This window comes from Diabrotica virgifera, chromosome 7 (assembly GCF_917563875.1).
Source record: "Diabrotica virgifera virgifera chromosome 7, PGI_DIABVI_V3a".
NCBI classification, from domain to species: Eukaryota; Metazoa; Arthropoda; class Insecta; order Coleoptera; family Chrysomelidae; genus Diabrotica; species Diabrotica virgifera.
Window position 1 is genome coordinate 236,442,813 of NC_065449.1, and position 17,845 is coordinate 236,460,657.

The following is a 17,845-nucleotide window of genomic DNA, read 5'->3' on the forward strand; positions in this document are numbered from 1 at the left end:
TCGTAAATACAGGATTTAAACAGCTATATCTCGCTAACTGTTCACTATAATGAAAACATGTGAACAATATAATTTTAGTTATTAAAAAAGCTATAATTTAGTTGTCTATAATTTCTTTCGTATCTCCAGTATTTTTGGATATATTTGGAAGTAAATGTAAAAAATACGAAATTGCAAAAAATCAATTTTTTTAAACTCCAATTTTTCTAAAATTAGGCCCTCTAATTAGGTCAAACTTCTTAGGTGTATTGACAATACAAATATACAAGGAATTACAGAAAGGTGAAGAACAAATTTTAATTAGGAGGGTAGTTAGGGGATTATTTTCACTGATATTTTCGTAGAGAAAAGCAGGGACCGATTTTTTTCATCATAAGTCGCTCCATTTTCATGTTAGAAATTTTTTATTATTATTGTTTAAAAGGTTTAATTATATGCTTGAAAAAATATAATTTAAGTTTTCCTCAAAAAATGCAAAGTTTTCCCGTTATTTGGCTTTGAATATTTCAAATTATGCATTTGACGAGAAAAGCTAACCTTTAACATGCCGTATCTCGGTTTGCGTTGGTCTTAAAGATATTATAGAAAAAGAATTTAGTTTGTGTTACTAAAAGATATAACTTTGTTATTTGCAGTTTTTTTTATTAAATGTATATTTTTCGAGGTATTCTCAAAAAACTCTCTAGAAAAGTCGATTTTCTCGACGAAAAACTGTTACTTTCAAGCGCGAATAACTCGAAAAATATTAGTTTTACGAAGAAAATGTCAAAAACATTTTTTTCTTAGAATTACCTTTTACATCGATTTGCATGGTTAAAATGTAATAAAATATTCCCACCCCCGAGATGGGGTGGCAACCACCCCCAAGGTTTTAGCGTACAGCGGCATGATATAGAAAATGATCCTTGGTCTATTCCCTACCTTCTGTGAAAATTTCAAGTAAATCCATGCTGGACGAAAAAATTGAGAGCCAAAATGCTTCATTTCCTCGACTATAAATAAAATATGACCTAATTACAACTTTATTAAAATTTTAATGTTTTAAAATATCCCCCTTATTAAAATTAAGTATATATAAGCACTCGAATAGAGTGTGGTGTAACAGAAGTATATTTTGTGCTGTGAAGCAGCTTTGTTATTAAAAATCAAAATGTTTTCAACTATTTTTAAACTGTTATTTTTGGTAACAACATTAATATTGGTCGATATTTCCCCATCCAGAGCAGATAATTATAACAAATGTCCAGAAACCAGCCATCTGTAAGTAATGATCTTAATTATTTGATGATTGATAAGAAAACTTAAAAGTATGTCACCTGTACTCCAAAAACCTATACTAATTATAGTTTAAATTAAAAAAGTTTATTTTTGAGTATTTAAATTTAGTTTGTTTGTAATTTTTAGTAATTTTGGATTGCTTTTGATTTACCCAAAACATTTAAAGTGCTAAGAATTTGAGGTCGTCAGCAATTTTGTCATGTTATGAACTTCGAAACTTGACGCATTGTAGGCAGGAAAGAAGCCGATTTTGGTTTACGAAAAATTTCACGAACAGTTGAAACTAATCCATCAACGGTGTTTCTAAGCGGTGCCGCCCAAAATCCCGACAGCCAAAATCCCGACAGCCAAAATCCCGACGGCCAAAACACCGACACGCCAGAATCCCGACACGCCAGAATCCCGACAGGCCAAAATTACGACATACAACAATCCTCGCATAAGTAAAAATTCCGACTTTTGTTTAATACTTTTAATACAAAATACTTTTTTTTAGTAACAAAAAATAAAAAACACATGGCCATAAACAAAAAACAAGAAATAAATGTAACTATATGTTAAAAAGAAACTTATCAAACCTGTCGGGGTTCTGGCCTGTGGGGATTTTGGCCTGTCGGGATTCTGGCGTGTCGGGATTTTGGCCGTCGGGATTGTGACTGTCGGGATTTTGGTTGTCGGGATTTTGGGGTAGACCCGTTTCTAACAGGTCGGAGGAGGTGGTCCAATTAGGAGACTTATCGACGTCGTGGAGGCTCTGAATTCGATATGAAGGCGATATTTCAAGGCCGTGATTTGCGCCATTTTAGACATCTAGCTCTCAGAAATAGACAGGACAATAATATTGCCTCATATACATCAAGTAAGAGATCATTTAGTTGCATCTACAGAAAGGGTAGTCCCAAGAAGAGCAGCTAATCAAAGATTATATGGAATGGGAGTGAGAGCTTACCGTTCGCTTTTGGTATTACCTTTGACAGAGCTAGGCAAAACTGGAATGGCCAATGGAATTTTCTCTATTTCACTGATGAATCTAGGTTTTGTTTGGGTGGCTCTGATGAGTGCATAAGTGTAACACGTTTTAGAGGTGAGAGATTGGTCTAAGAGCAAGCAATGTTTTCGAGAAACTATTTTAAGACAGCTGATTCTTTCATATATTGTTCCCTATGCTTCCTCAAACACCGTACCGGCCATCTGGCTGCTGATACAGGTTGCGTTCATTACTGCGCAGCACACCTGTACAGGTAAATACAAAATCAGGGTGAATGATTAGTGTGATAAAGCTTAGTAGATTCGCTATAGTAATAGATAGCAATAAAATATAATAACAAAAAGTGTAGCCAACTGTGAGCTTCTCATTAAAAAATTAGTTACAATGTTACAGGGTGTTCAATATCACAGTGGCAGACCAAACTTATGTTTTTTTTAAATAGAACACCCTATATTTTATTTTATATTCGAAATCCTGTTAACTTCTCCGTCACAAAAATATAAAGGTTTGTTATGTTATACAGGGTATTTACAAAGGTATAACCAATCCATCCATCCAATGGCACTACAGCCCAAATCGAGCCTTGGCCTCCTTCAATAAGCTTCTCCAATCATTTCGATTTACCGCTGTTCTTTTCCATGAACGCGTTCCCAGAAAGGTCCTGGCATCCTCATCGACTTCGTCTTCCCATCTCTTTTTAGGTCTTCCAACAGGTCTTCTTTCCTGCATTCTTGCATTCAGCAATTTTCTGGGGATTCTACTCTCATGCATGCGGACCACGTGCCCTGGTCCTGGGCACGGTCCTGGTAGGCAAATTGTGAGGTTGATTAACGTCTGTTCCGTGAATAATCCAATTTCCATTGGAATTACGAATAGATAAATCGCCAAGTTAACACAGTGTGTAAATAAAAGTACAAGTGCACTAGTGAGTGAAAATAAATCGTCCAAAGCATCGAAAAAGTAAGATCTCTCCATTATTTACTGTAAACAGGTATTTTAGATGCCAATAATTATTCGAACAATATAAATACATAAAATAAAACCACTGATAAGAAATTCAAGTTTTGATGGGTCAAACAGACTTGATTTATTTTCGCAGTGCAGAGTCGGACTTATAAAATAAATCTAAAATAGTGCGAGAATTAAAAATCAATAATTTTAATTTTTACGGTGATTACGAACTGGCTTAAAGTTAATTTCTAAATTAAGTTTATAGATTGTGTCTAATATAGGTTTATTTTTTTAAACTAACCTTATATTTTATATTGTATTCTATACAGATTTTTCTAATTGTAACATTTAGCGGGGCACTTTTAGAAAATGGAAAGAAAGGATAATGACACAGGAAGTGAAACCGATGACGAAACGAAACGCAAAAGAGAAAACTTGGATGATTGTTTTAATAGAAGTAAAATTACAAAACGGTCACCAAGCAAAGCAGGCAACGAAAAAAATGAAGACATGGAAAATGTTATGATTACGATGATGAGAGAGCTCATGAATAAAAATGATGAAATGCTTCAGGAAATAAAACAAATAAGAAAAGAACAACAACAAACCAATAAAGAGTTAATGGATGTAAAAGTAGATAATCAAAAACTAAAAAAAGAAGTAAAATTGCTACATGAAAGAATGGAGCAACTGGAGAAATTTAGCAAAAAGAAAAGCTTGATCGTAACTGGGTTGAAATTACAAACAAATGATGATAAGAAATTAAAAGAAGAAATGGAAAATTTCATAGCCCAAGAGTTGCAAACACAAATAAAACTAAGAAGTGCAACAAAAATAGGAGAAACAGTATGCGCGATAGAGACAGAAACTTTCACGGATAAAATGGAAATCCTAAACAAGAAAAGTAAACTAAAACAGCATAAAGACCGTATCTATATAAACAACGATTTGACATCGAAAGAAAAAGAAATACAAAAGGAAATAACTAAAATAGCAAAGGAAGAAAGAAGCAAAGATAAGCAAACGAAAATCGGCTACAAGAAATTAATAGTAAATGGCAAAATCTGGATATGGGACGAGGAGAGAGAACAGCTGATAGAAAATTCAAAAAACTAATAAACGAAGAACAGCGGCTGAAATATGGTATTGACATGGCAAAAAAAGGAATAACGACTTTGGAAAATGAGGGAAAAAACGATACAAATAAAGAAAAACATGAGGAAATAATAAAAATTGGAACCTGGAATGTACGAAGTACGTACGAAGAGGGTGCCTTAAAAAATTTAGATAATATTATGGAGAATTACAAAGTAGACATCCTGGCCTTACAAGAAACAAAACAGTTGGGAACTGAAATAGTCAAAATAGGAAAAAGAACCTTTTTTAAGAGTGGCGGGACAAACAGATATTTTGGAGTTGGATTTATGGTGACAGAAAAAATAAGTAAATTAGTTATAGACTTCCAAGCAATATCAGATAGAATATGTTATTTAAGAATAAGAGGAAAGTACAGAAAAATTAGCATCATTAATGCACATGCCCCCACTGAAGAAAAAGACCTAGAAACCAAGACAGAGTTCTATGAGAAGCTAAGTAATTTGATGGATAAAATTCAGAAATATGACATAAAGATAATCGTAGGAGATATGAATGCCAAAATAGGAAGAGAAGAGATTTACAGAAGTATAACGGGTGGAAAAAGTTTGCATAAGGAATCAAATGAAAATGGGAAAAAATTAATTGAATTTGCAACAGAAAATAAAATGAAAATTGTAAGCACAAGATTTGACCATAAGGATATTCATAAGATAACTTGGATATCTCCAGATGGAAGGACAAAAAACCAGATAGACCACGTATTAATAGAAAGTAAACATATCAGAGCAATTACCGATTCCAGAAGCTACAGAGGGGCAGATACCAATAGCGATCATATTCTAACGATAGCCAAACTTAAACAAGAGCTGCCAAGAAACCCAAGAACAGCAAAAGAAAGATTAACATACAAGATAGAATTACTTAAAGAAGAAAAAACGGCAAACAAATTTGTGGCAGAGATAAATAAAAGACTTCGTTACCCCACCGCAGAAGATATTGATGAAGAATGGAGGAATATACAGATAGCGATGACAGAAGCAACGGAACTATGTCTAGGAAAAGTACAAGCAGAGAAACGAAGAGACTGGTTTGACGAGGATTGTAAAATAGCATTGATACGTAGAAATAAAGCAAAAATAGAAAAAGACAAAAATAATACACAGGATACTACAGAAAAATTTAAAATGGCAAGAAGAGAAGTAAAACAAATCTGCAGAAAAAAGAAAAGAGAACATCTTGACAAACAGTTGAAAACAATAGAAGAATCATACGTAAACAAGGAAATAAGAAATTTCTACCAAGAAGTAAAAAAATCTCGAGGAACTGCAAAGAGTAAAACAAGTTATTGTAGAGGTAAAGACGGTGTGCTTTTAGGAGAAACAACAGAAAAATTGAACAGATGGGCGGAGTATTTTGAAGAACTATTAAATGAAAATAAACAAGCAGAACCCCAGGAAATAAAACAACATGAACAGGATAACACAGAACAACAACGTGAAGAAGAACCTACACTACAAGAAGTAAAAGAAGCAATATTGAAGCAAAAAAATAACAAAAGCGCAGGAGAAAGCGGAATTCCGGCAGAGATTTTTAAAGTAGGAGGAGAAAAGCTGCAAGAAAAAATTTTCCGACTAATATTAACAGTCTGGCAAAAAGAGGAAATGCCGCAACAATGGAACAATGCACTCATCTGTCCAATCTACAAAAAAGGTGATGAATCAAGTTGCGAAAATTATAGAGGAATATCGCTATTAGAAGTGGCCTATAAAATACTTGCAAAAATCATCCGAAATAGATTGCAAAAGGAGGTAAATAAGATCATTGGAGAATGCCAAGGAGGTTTTAGACCAGGAAGATCAACAACAGATCAAATATGTTTATTAAAACTAATACAGAACAACAGCTACGAACAAAATTTGGGACTACACATGTTGTTCATTGACTTTAAACAGGCTTACGACTCAGTAGACCGAGATATGCTATATGAAGCAATGAGATCCTTGGGTATTTCAGGAAAGCTGGTTAAATTAGTGAGAATGACGCTCAACAATACAAAAAACAGGATAACACTGGAAGGAAATTTTTCAAAACAATTCACAGTAAATAAAGGACTGAAACAGGGTGACCCTCTATCTACAGACTTATTTAACTTGGTACTAGAACACATAGTAAGAAGGATAAAAATTAATACAAGCGGTACCATATTTAACAACAGACAGCAGTTTATAGCTTACGCTGATGATCTAGTCATCCTAACAAGAACAAAGGAACATCTCCAAAAAATATTCCAAAAGTTCGAAGCGGAAGCAAAAAGGTATGGATTAAGAATCAACCAAGGAAAAACACAATACATGGTAATGAAAGGAGATATAAATAAAGAGGATAACTATATAAAAATGAAAGGAGAAGGAGATGAATATAAATTTAAGGAAGTAGCAGAATTCGAATACCTGGGAGTGACTGTAACCAGTACTGGAAGGGAAGAAAAAGAAATAGATAAAAGATTATTGAAGGGAAGTCGAGTTGTGGGTGCCTTAAACACGATATTAAAAGCAAAAAATGTATCAATAAACGCGAAAATCAGAATGTATGAAACGATAATACGGCCCACAGTGTTGTCTGCGAGCGAAACGTGGGTAATGAATCAACAAGAGGAGAAGAAGATACAGATATGGGAAAGGAAGATCCTGAGAAAAATTTTTGGAGGTATACAGATAGCGGAGAAAACCTGGAGGAGACGAACAAATGAAGAAGTAATGAGGATGTATGGGAGACCAAAAATAACGACAAAAATACGAGCCCAAAGAGTTAGATGGCTGGGACATATTACTCGAATGCCAGAAACTAGAAACGTCAAACGAATATTGAATGACAGAGCATTGGGAAAAAGGAGACGAGGTCGACCAAGGAAGAGATGGTTAGAGGCTGCAGAGAGGGATTTGGAAGAAATCGGGGTGAAGGACTGGAGAAAGAGTGCAGAGGACCGAACAGAATGGAGAAATATTATCCAGAATTTAGAAGCCGTAGGCCTATAAGGCCTGTTAGCGCTGTTATATATATATATATATATATATATATATATTGTTGTGATCTTGATTATTGATATGAGATGATAATTTTATATGTCATTTAATTTAATCAATGCATTACTAATAATCTAATTAATTTACCAGATCACATATCAATATGTTTTCAATCTCAGGGCTTTTTATAAAATTAATTACTTACATACGTGGCTTCTAAGTATTTCTTAATGGTTCCTAATCGGGATAGGAAAGAAAAGAGTAAAATAATAACACATATGGGTTACAATTGTAATCAAAATATTGTTTATTTTATTCAAATGGCAATCACTGCTTAATATTTGCTATATCTTATTATTCTTAAACATAACATTTACACATGGGAATCTTATTTTCTTTTGATTTCCAATTGAAAGTTTTTATTAACATTTAACTATTATAATTTATTAGCAACAATTCTATTTAAGTTTGATGAAGCTTTTCTGATATTATTGATTATGTTTCTTCAATTTTAAATGTGGTATTTACTACGAAAAACCCATACATTCATGTCCAAAAAAATGAGACTGACCTTTTTCTGGTGCATTGAGAAAGTCTTCACACAAGACCCGTTTCCTGCTATCCTTGGCTGCAATCAAAACCTCGTCCTGGCTTCCAGTAATGTTCTCCTCTGAAACTAGCTCGTATAGCTCTCGTTTCCTGCTTCTGTCGTGATGCTGTCTTCTACCTTTTTCGAAACTGCAATCAGCTACCGGGAACTCTTGGCTCAAGGAGGTTCTTTTACTCTCAACCTGGCCTACCTCTCGTTCTACGATAGATACTCCACACTCACGGAACTACACAGGCTTTCTCACTCTCCGTACACTACCGTCTACTACTCGACTTCACTTCTCGACAGCTCAAAACATTCTGCTCTCACTTTGTCATTCATTCCCCTACTTTCTAAATATCCCTTCCAGATTCACAAATCAAACTTCCACCACCAACTCTCATTCGCAGTATTCCTCAAAACCAATTTTTAAACTTTCTAAATATGCTTAATGGATTTCCAAGAAAATAGTTAATTCCCATTCTAAAATTACTTTCTACTATATACAATTTTAATGACCTATTCTCTATTTCCACTTAGTCGTATTTAGCATCGGCTAATGACCGATCCTTCCGCGAACAAACGATAATGACCTATTAACGATTTCACTTGAGTCTTATTTAATCACTTCTTAAAATTAAATATAACAATTTGTTGTATACAGGTTGTTCTAAATTTATATGCCCGTGGTTGAGAAAATTGAAAATATTTTATATTAAATTGAATTTTGTCTATAATTATCAAATTTTAATTTTCATATCAAATAGAAATATAACAAATCCCCGCCTTGTATTCGATAAAATTTATCTGCATTTTTAAATAAATTTTCTCGAGGCAAAACCAACTCCCTGTATATTTCCTTACTTTAATCTACGTCTTATACCCCTTCTTCTTGTATTACTCTAATTAGTCCCACCTGTAGAGTAATTGTTTCCTTATTTTCAGTGTCCTTATCCTGTGTTAGAGTGTCGGCTATTATGTTGTCTTTCCCTTTTTCCCATATCAATCTTCTGTCTTTTTCCTCAGATTTTTCACATACTTTTACCGTGTATTCTGCATCCTCGTTTTCATATGCCTCCCCTTCAAATGCCACTGTTTCGATCATATCTTTTTCGCTTTCATTTGTTAGCTTTATTTCTTCTTCTCCTGAGCTCATCTCTTCTTTTGAGGAATCCCAGTTTTCTTTTGCTTTTGATACTCTCAATTTTTCTTCTTCTGGGCTCAACTCTTCTTTTGAGGAGCCACAGGTTTCATTTTCTTTTGTCTTTTTCTGACTTTTTCTCCCTTTTCTTCTTTGTCCTTGCTTCGTTGCCAAATTCATTTCCACTGTTTGTTCTTTACCTGATTCGTCCGTATTTTGTTTCTCCTGTTCCTTGTCCTGTTCTTCTTCTTTTTCTTCTGTTAGATTCATCGTATTATTTTTAAAATCTATCACTACATGTTTTTCTGCCAATTCGTCAACTCCTACTATCATGTCATGTGACATGTTTGGCATTATTACACATTGTAGTGCATACATCTTCTTACCCAGTCGTACTATTACTCGTATGCCTTCATTTATAGTTGCCAATGTCCGTTTGTTTGCGCCCACTAAATTTACCCTAGGTATTTTATAAATTAAATTTGTTAAGTTAACTTCTTCTATTAGTTTTCTGTTGACCAATGTTATTTCAGATCCAGTGTCTATCATAATTTTAATTGGTTTCTCGTTGATAAATCCATCCACAAATTTTAAATTAACTCCATTTTTCTTTTCGTTGTTTCTTGCCAATTTAATAAACTCCTTGGGGTTACAAAAGATTCCTGTTTGATTTTTGGTTTTTAGTGAGCGCCGTCGTGAAAAAACGCCGGTTGCTCATCGTTGTTTATATTTTCGTCATAATGTCTCTCTCCGTCATATCCATCTGTCTGGGTATTATTTACTTCTCTTCTATTTTCTCTTGGTCTGTCGGATCTGTTTCGGTTTTCTCGATATCCCTGTTCATTATGTCTACCATTATTTCTGTTTTCTTGATTTGAGCGTGTGGTGTTTCTATTCTGGTATTCTCGATTTCTGTCCTCATTCCATTGCCTATTTCTTTGTTCATAATTTCCTCTTCCGTTGTCTCTATTTTCGTTTTCCCTTCTGGGATTAAAATCTCGTCTTGTATAGTCCCTCCTATTTTCATTTCTATCTCTGTACTCCTGTGTTTCTCGGGACCTGTAATCTTCTCGCGACCTTCTTGATTTTCTTTCTCTTAAACGCAATTCTCTTATTTGTAGGAATTGGCATAAACTATCTTTGGCATAAACTATCTATGTCTTTGTAGTTTTGCAATGTGATATGGTCTTCCAGCGTTTCTTCGAAATGTCTTGCAATCAGTTCGACTAATTGTTCCGATGAGTAATTATATTGTAAATGTTTTGCGTTATAGTAAATTTGTAATGCATATGTCCTTTCTGATATACCCATCCTATCATTGTATTTCCCATTTTGCAATTCCTTGTTAATTTCCAATTGTTGGACTTTTCCCCAGAAATAATTCAAAAATTTTTGTTCAAATTCTTGCCAACTGTCAAATTCTTCTTCTTTGCAATCGAACCATAGGCTTGCTTCATTTTTGAGATGGTTTCTGATAGTTTCTTTTGCTGTTTCGAAATTTCCGATGTGTTGTATTTTCTTTTTCAGGCTATTTATGAACGGCACTGGGTGTAATCTTCTTACATCCCCGCCAAACCTTATTTTCACGTCATCTGTGCTATGTATAACCATTTCTCTTCTTTCTCCTACATTTTGTTGCGTCCGGTTTTCGGTGACTTGTTTTTCTATTTCTGTGATTCTTTTTTCCACTTCTTCTCTGTCTACTTGAATAGCATTTTCCAACTTATTTTCCAAATTTTCTATTTCCTTTTTCTGGCAATTCGTTATTTCCTTTATTTTGCTTTTGATTTCTTTAATCTCTGTCTCTTGTTGTCCCATATCGTTCTTGATCATTGTCAAACATTATTTTACTTCCTTTTCATACTTTCCTATGCGTTCCTCCATTTTCTTGTTGTTCTCTTCTATTGCTTGTTTCATTTTTTGTTGTGTTTCATCCATTTTTTGATCCAATTTTTGTTGTGTTTCATCCATTTTTTGATCTACTTTATCCATTGTCCTTTTTGCTTCATCCATTGCTTGTTTTGTTTTTCTTTGATTGTCATCCAGTTTTTGTTGTATTTCATCCATTTTCTGTTCCATTCTTTGTGACTGGAGTTGCATCATTTGTAATAGTTTATCTATTCCTGATAATTCTTGCTGTTCTGATGCCATGATTGTCGTGTCTAAAATCTCTTCTTGGTCTGAATGTTCTTTTTGTTTTTTGTTGTCTTTGCTTTGGCTTCTTGTCACAGACATTTGTTTTCAAAAAGTACTATCCCCGCCAAATATGAAATTTTACTAGTATGTTACCAAAACGACTTTTTCTCACCCAAATATTATAAATTGTCAATAAATATATCAAATGTAAATATCGTAAAATAAAATATTAAATCAGTTATGTAAAATTTGTACCTAAAGAGATCTAAAATTTTATGTTATCAGATGTAAGTATCTCACTTTTTACCACAGGCATATAAATTTTCAAATACCGGCTTTACTCTTTCTATCCTTCAAATTTGCCACTAGAAATACTTTACAATGCCCCACGTTGGGCGCCAGTTGTTGTGATCTTGATTATTGATATGAGATGATAATTTTATATGTCATTTAATTTAATCAATGCATTACTAATAATCTAATTAATTTACCAGATCACATATCAATATGTTTTCAATCTCAGGGCTTTTTATAAAATTAATTACTTACATACGTGGCTTCTAAGTATTTCTTAATGGTTCCTAATCGGGATAGGAAAGAAAAGAGTAAAATAATAACACATATGGGTTACAATTGTAATCAAAATATTGTTTATTTTATTCAAATGGCAATCACTGCTTAATATTTGCTATATCTTATTATTCTTAAACATAACATTTACACATGGGAATCTTATTTTCTTTTGATTTCCAATTGAAAGTTTTTATTAACATTTAACTATTATAATTTATTAGCAACAATTCTATTTAAGTTTGATGAAGCTTTTCTGATATTATTGATTATGTTTCTTCAATTTTAAATGTGGTATTTACTACGAAAAACCCATACATTCATGTCCAAAAAAATGAGACTGACCTTTTTCTGGTGCATTGAGAAAGTCTTCACACAAGACCCGTTTCCTGCTATCCTTGGCTGCAATCAAAACCTCGTCCTGGCTTCCAGTAATGTTCTCCTCTGAAACTAGCTCGTATAGCTCTCGTTTCCTGCTTCTGTCGTGATGCTGTCTTCTACCTTTTTCGAAACTGCAATCAGCTACCGGGAACTCTTGGCTCAAGGAGGTTCTTTTACTCTCAACCTGGCCTACCTCTCGTTCTACGATAGATACTCCACACTCACGGAACTACACAGGCTTTCTCACTCTCCGTACACTACCGTCTACTACTCGACTTCACTTCTCGACAGCTCAAAACATTCTGCTCTCACTTTGTCATTCATTCCCCTACTTTCTAAATATCCCTTCCAGATTCACAAATCAAACTTCCACCACCAACTCTCATTCGCAGTATTCCTCAAAACCAATTTTTAAACTTTCTAAATATGCTTAATGGATTTCCAAGAAAATAGTTAATTCCCATTCTAAAATTACTTTCTACTATATACAATTTTAATGACCTATTCTCTATTTCCACTTAGTCGTATTTAGCATCGGCTAATGACCGATCCTTCCGCGAACAAACGATAATGACCTATTAACGATTTCACTTGAGTCTTATTTAATCACTTCTTAAAATTAAATATAACAATTTGTTGTATACAGGTTGTTCTAAATTTATATGCCCGTGGTTGAGAAAATTGAAAATATTTTATATTAAATTGAATTTTGTCTATAATTATCAAATTTTAATTTTCATATCAAATAGAAATATAACAAAATATATATATATATATATATATATATATATATATATATATGTTACACTTGAAGTTTCCGCGGGAGCTATATGTGCTTTCTGTTGTTTTCCGGGTTTGACTCCGTGTTGAATAATTTTGGTTTTGATAAAAACCATTATTTTGACGACGTTTCGGCAAGATCTCACTTGCCATTGTCAAGTCAGGTAGTTCCGCTTCTCGCTGCTGCAGTTTACTTCAAGCAGCAGCGAGAAGCGGAACTACCTGACTTGACAATGGCAAGTGAGATCTTGCCGAAACGTCGTCAAAATAATGGTTTTTATCAAAACCAAAATTATTCAACGCGGAGTCAAACCCGGAAAACAACAGAAAGCATATATATATATATATATATATATATATATATATAACCAATCCATCCATCCAATGGCACTACAGCCCAAATCGAGCCTTGGCCTCCTTCAATAAGCTTCTCCAATCATTTCGATTTACCGCTGTTCTTTTCCATGAACGCGTTCCCAGAAAGGTCCTGGCATCCTCATCGACTTCGTCTTCCCATCTCTTTTTAGGTCTTCCAACAGGTCTTCTTTCCTGCATTCTTGCATTCAGCAATTTTCTGGGGATTCTACTCTCATGCATGCGGACCACGTGCCCTGCCCACCGTAATCTCTGCAGTTTAGTGTTTTGTGCTAGAGTTGGTTCGCTATATTGCTCGTATATTTCTCTATTATACCTAATTCGCCAGTTGTTATTTTCACTTATTGGGCCCAGTATCCTACGTAATACTTTTCTTTCAAACACATCTAATGCATTGGCAGATTTTTGTGTCACCACCTTTGTTTCGCAGCCATAACTTACTATGGGCCTGATTATTGTTTTATATACCTGGAGTTTTTTTTTCCGGTGTACGTCTCGCGATTTGAATACGTGGCCCATCGCAAAATAGGCTTTATTTGCCAGCACAAGTCTTCTATTTATTTCCGGTTCTTCTTCATTGCTTGCAACCAGATCCATTCCTAGGTACGTGAATCTATTCACATGTTCTATATCGTCAATAAAGTGTTGTTGCGCCGGTCTATTTGATCTGGTTTGTATGAGTAGTTTTGTTTTATTTGTGTTTATTGCTAGCCCTACTGCTTCTGCACTCTGTTTCAACTCAACGTAGGTTTCTTCCGCTGCATTCATTGTTCTGCTCATTATGTTTATATCATCCGCGTATGCTGCTAATTGGGTAGATTTGTTTGTAAGTATGTTATTTCCGCTTACCGTCAACCGTCTAATAACATATTCAAGAACAAGATTAAAAAGCGTTGGAGCCAGTCCGTCGCCTTATACAAGGCGAGTCCTTATACAAGGTATAACCAATGTTCTACGAAAATCGTAATAAGTTCAGCTCCCTGTATAAATAAAAATAAGCACAAGAGCAATGGTTTATTGGTGCCATATTTTTTTGTTGCTTGTCAAAATTTATAAAAATGGTTGATATTGCTAATTTTATTTATATCGAATACATCATGAGTCAAAACGCAGGTACATTATTTTCTCAGTAATTTTAAATAGAACACCTTAATTAATATTTGCTATGAAAAATGAAAATATCTCGAAAACTAACAAATTTAGGCATAGGGAATATTATACAAAAATTAAAGTACGGTAATGATACTTCTCGGGTGATATAAAATACAGGGTGTTCCATTTAAAATTTCTGAGAAAAGAATGTACTTGCGTTATGACTCACCCTGTATTCGATATAAGGAAAATTAGCAATATAAACCATTTTCATAAATTTTGAAAATCAACAAAAAAATATAGCACCAATAAACCATTGCTGTTGTGCTTATGTTTATTTATACAGGGAGCTGAACTTGTTACGTTTTTCATAAAAAATTGGTTATAACTTTGTAAAAGCCCTATATAACATAACGAACCTTTATATTTTGGTGATAGGAAAGTTAAGAGAATTTCGAATATAAAATAAAATATAGGGTGTTCTATTTAAAAAAATATAAGTTTGTTTTGCCACTATGTTATCAAACACCCTGTAACATTCTAACTAATTTCGTAATGTAAAGCTGAAAGCTGGCTACAATTTTTGTTATCAACTTTTATTGCTATCTATTACTATAGCGGATCTACTGAGCTTTATCACACTCATCAATCACCCTGTATATGGAATGTAAATTATTTTAGGACGAAACATTTTTTTTTTCATTACTTTTTAAACCACAAACATGTCTGGCAATTATAGTTCATATTTCTAATAATGTTTAAGAAGTAATGACAAAATCATTTTTCGTCTTACAATAATTTTAAATTCGATATGTTTACCTGTACAAATGTGCTACGCAGTAATGAACGCAACCTGTATCAGCAGCAAGATGGCCGGTACGGTGTTCGAGGAAGCATAGGGAATAATATATTAAAGAACCAGTTGTCTTAAAATAATTTTTTTCCGGCGTTGTTAGCTCTTGGTCCAAACGTCAGACAGCAGGACAACCAAGCATTATGGTGTGGGGTGCTTTATGAAGCACATCACCTCTAGTTCGTATTAAAGGCACTCTGGCAGCTCAATGATATATTGGTGAAGTGCTGCAGCCGGTTTTACATATACCTCGTCCAATTTACTTACCGTTGCACGTCATCCGCGCCATAGCCTGTGACACGATACCAACACGAAATATTTAGGCGGTGGGTATGTTCTTTTTTAGAATCAAAATGATTCTAAAGGGGAACACACCTACCGCCTAGATATTTCGTGTTGGTATCGTGTCACAGGCTATGGCGCGGATGACGTGCAACGGTAAGTAAATTGGACGAGGTATATCTACCTACAAACTATTTCAAATGCGATACTTCAACGGGATAACGCAAAACCAAGCCCGTGAAACCATGGAGTTCGTACAAGAATCCGGTAAATATACTTAGGACTGGCCATCAAGATTAGCTGATTTGTCACCCAACATAAAATATGTGGAATATAGTAGGGCGAAACCTAAATTTATTGCCACGTCCTCCAGCAAACTTAGACGAACTACGGCATGCCATAAGAAGAATCTGGATGAGTATTCCACAATATGATATAGACTATTTAATTAGATCAATTCCCCATAAAGTAACTGAGTGCATAGAAAATCCAGGAGGAGCTATATTACTGATTTTCTGAGAAAATGACGTTGAACATTTGTTTATGATGTTATCTAATAATAAGAATATTTAAAAAAATATTTGTTCTTCTAGGTGTTGCATTTTTTTGGACTATGGTCATAGTCCTGGACTAGATTTTCAGGTGTATAATAATTATAGTTATTTATATTAGCCTAGCACCATCACCTTTTATTGTTAAAAGTGACATACTTTTTCGTTTTAGACGGTCCCTAATTTACCAGAATACATTAAAAGGAAGGGTTATCCATGTACGCATTCCAGGCACAGGTTTCTTTGAAGCTCCAATCACTTGTCTTCAGGTAGGGCTTCCTGCAAATGCAACTAGGGTCCAGGATCTTTATTTGTAATTCCAGTGATTATTTTTTTAGGTAACCGATATAAATGAAAGTTTCAGTACACCAGTTGTAGAAGAAGGTGGATATGGAAGGGAGTACGTAGTTTTACGTATTGACCCAGTTGAATCAGGAGAACAGTTAGAGTACGATGTTCAGATTTATATTGACGAAGACACTCGTACAACAGCATGGAGGAAAACACGTCACCAACTCTAATTTTTTTATAACGGAATCGATTTTGCTAAAAATTTTGGAATTAGACTTATCTTATCCCCCTTATCTCCCTCTTCAAAAGTTATATATGCGCTGGCTAATATTTTTATTTTTAAGGGGTGAACACGACCTCATATTGAAAAAATAAATATTAAAGCATTTATGGATTTAAATCAAAATAAATCAAATGCAACAAAAAAATTTATATTCACTGTTATTGAAATATTGTCAATTATAATAATGATTATTTTATACATTGTCAACCCTTCAACAATCTTAAAAACTACCCCCTTTAATAAAAGTAAATGTAATAAATCGTTAACAGGCTCAAAGGTTTTTGTAGTGCAGTTATATCATCTACAATGTAATGCTTTGCCTATATACAAAATTTTTGGCTAATTACGGAACTTCAAAATTTAAAAAGTACCCCTTGTAAACATATCTATTTACGAAAAATCTTTCAACAACTTCAAAAATTTAAATGTCCATTTATATTCAAAAAGTCCTTTCTTGTCAATAAAATAATATTTTTTGTTTGGTTTGTTATTTTCAACCCTTAACAACAACCACGTATAACCAAGGCAAACCACTGTTAAGTGTGGAAGAAAAACTAGACACTTAGATGAAATATCTGGAAGTAACTTTTGAAGGCAAAATGCCATTGAAGACACTCAATTCCAAACAATACCCCTGGTTACCATTGACCTACTCATGTCAGTCATTAAAAAAACTAAAGTTGGTAAAGCTGTAGGGCCCGACCAGTTTTGTGCAGAATTACTAAAACTTATGGATGGACAGGGAATAAAATGGAGAACAACTGTATTCAACAGAAAACACGAAACTGGAAAAATACTCCAAAGGTGGGTAAAGTCAACCTTCGTAACCATACCCAAAAAAGTAAATGCCAAAACATGCCAAGACTATATTATAGTCTAAGAGCTAGTGAACCCTCCGACTAACGGTCTTCCTGTAAGGCTGGAAATTTGTCTAGTGATAATTCATAGCACACCAAGGCTAAAAACTTAACCGTACACGTGTATCTACCAGGTGAATCGAAAAGTGCATAGTTTAGGGGAAAAATAAACTTTCTCCTGTAAAGTTTTTAAGTAGGTATGTGTTTGAGTAAGTCATTTAGAAGAAATGTGTACAATGACAGGTGATTCTGAACAGCACAAGACCTTGCCAGGCGAGGGGAAAAATTAGGGGTTTTTCCTAAAATTATTTTTTTTGCATCAAACA

At 34.1% G+C, this 17,845-nt stretch overlaps 1 protein-coding gene across 1 annotated transcript; it reads left to right on the forward strand.

Moving 5' to 3' along the window:
- The first annotated feature begins 1,075 nt into the window (after positions 1-1,075).
- On the forward strand, positions 1,076-17,140 carry LOC114325752 (uncharacterized). The gene is made up of 3 exons (XM_028273887.2): positions 1,076-1,260; positions 16,261-16,357; positions 16,427-17,140. Exons 1-3 carry the CDS (start codon positions 1,151-1,153, stop codon positions 16,607-16,609), a joined length of 390 nt encoding a protein of 129 aa, XP_028129688.1. The 5' UTR covers positions 1,076-1,150; the 3' UTR covers positions 16,610-17,140.
- The last annotated feature ends 705 nt before the right edge of the window (positions 17,141-17,845 follow it).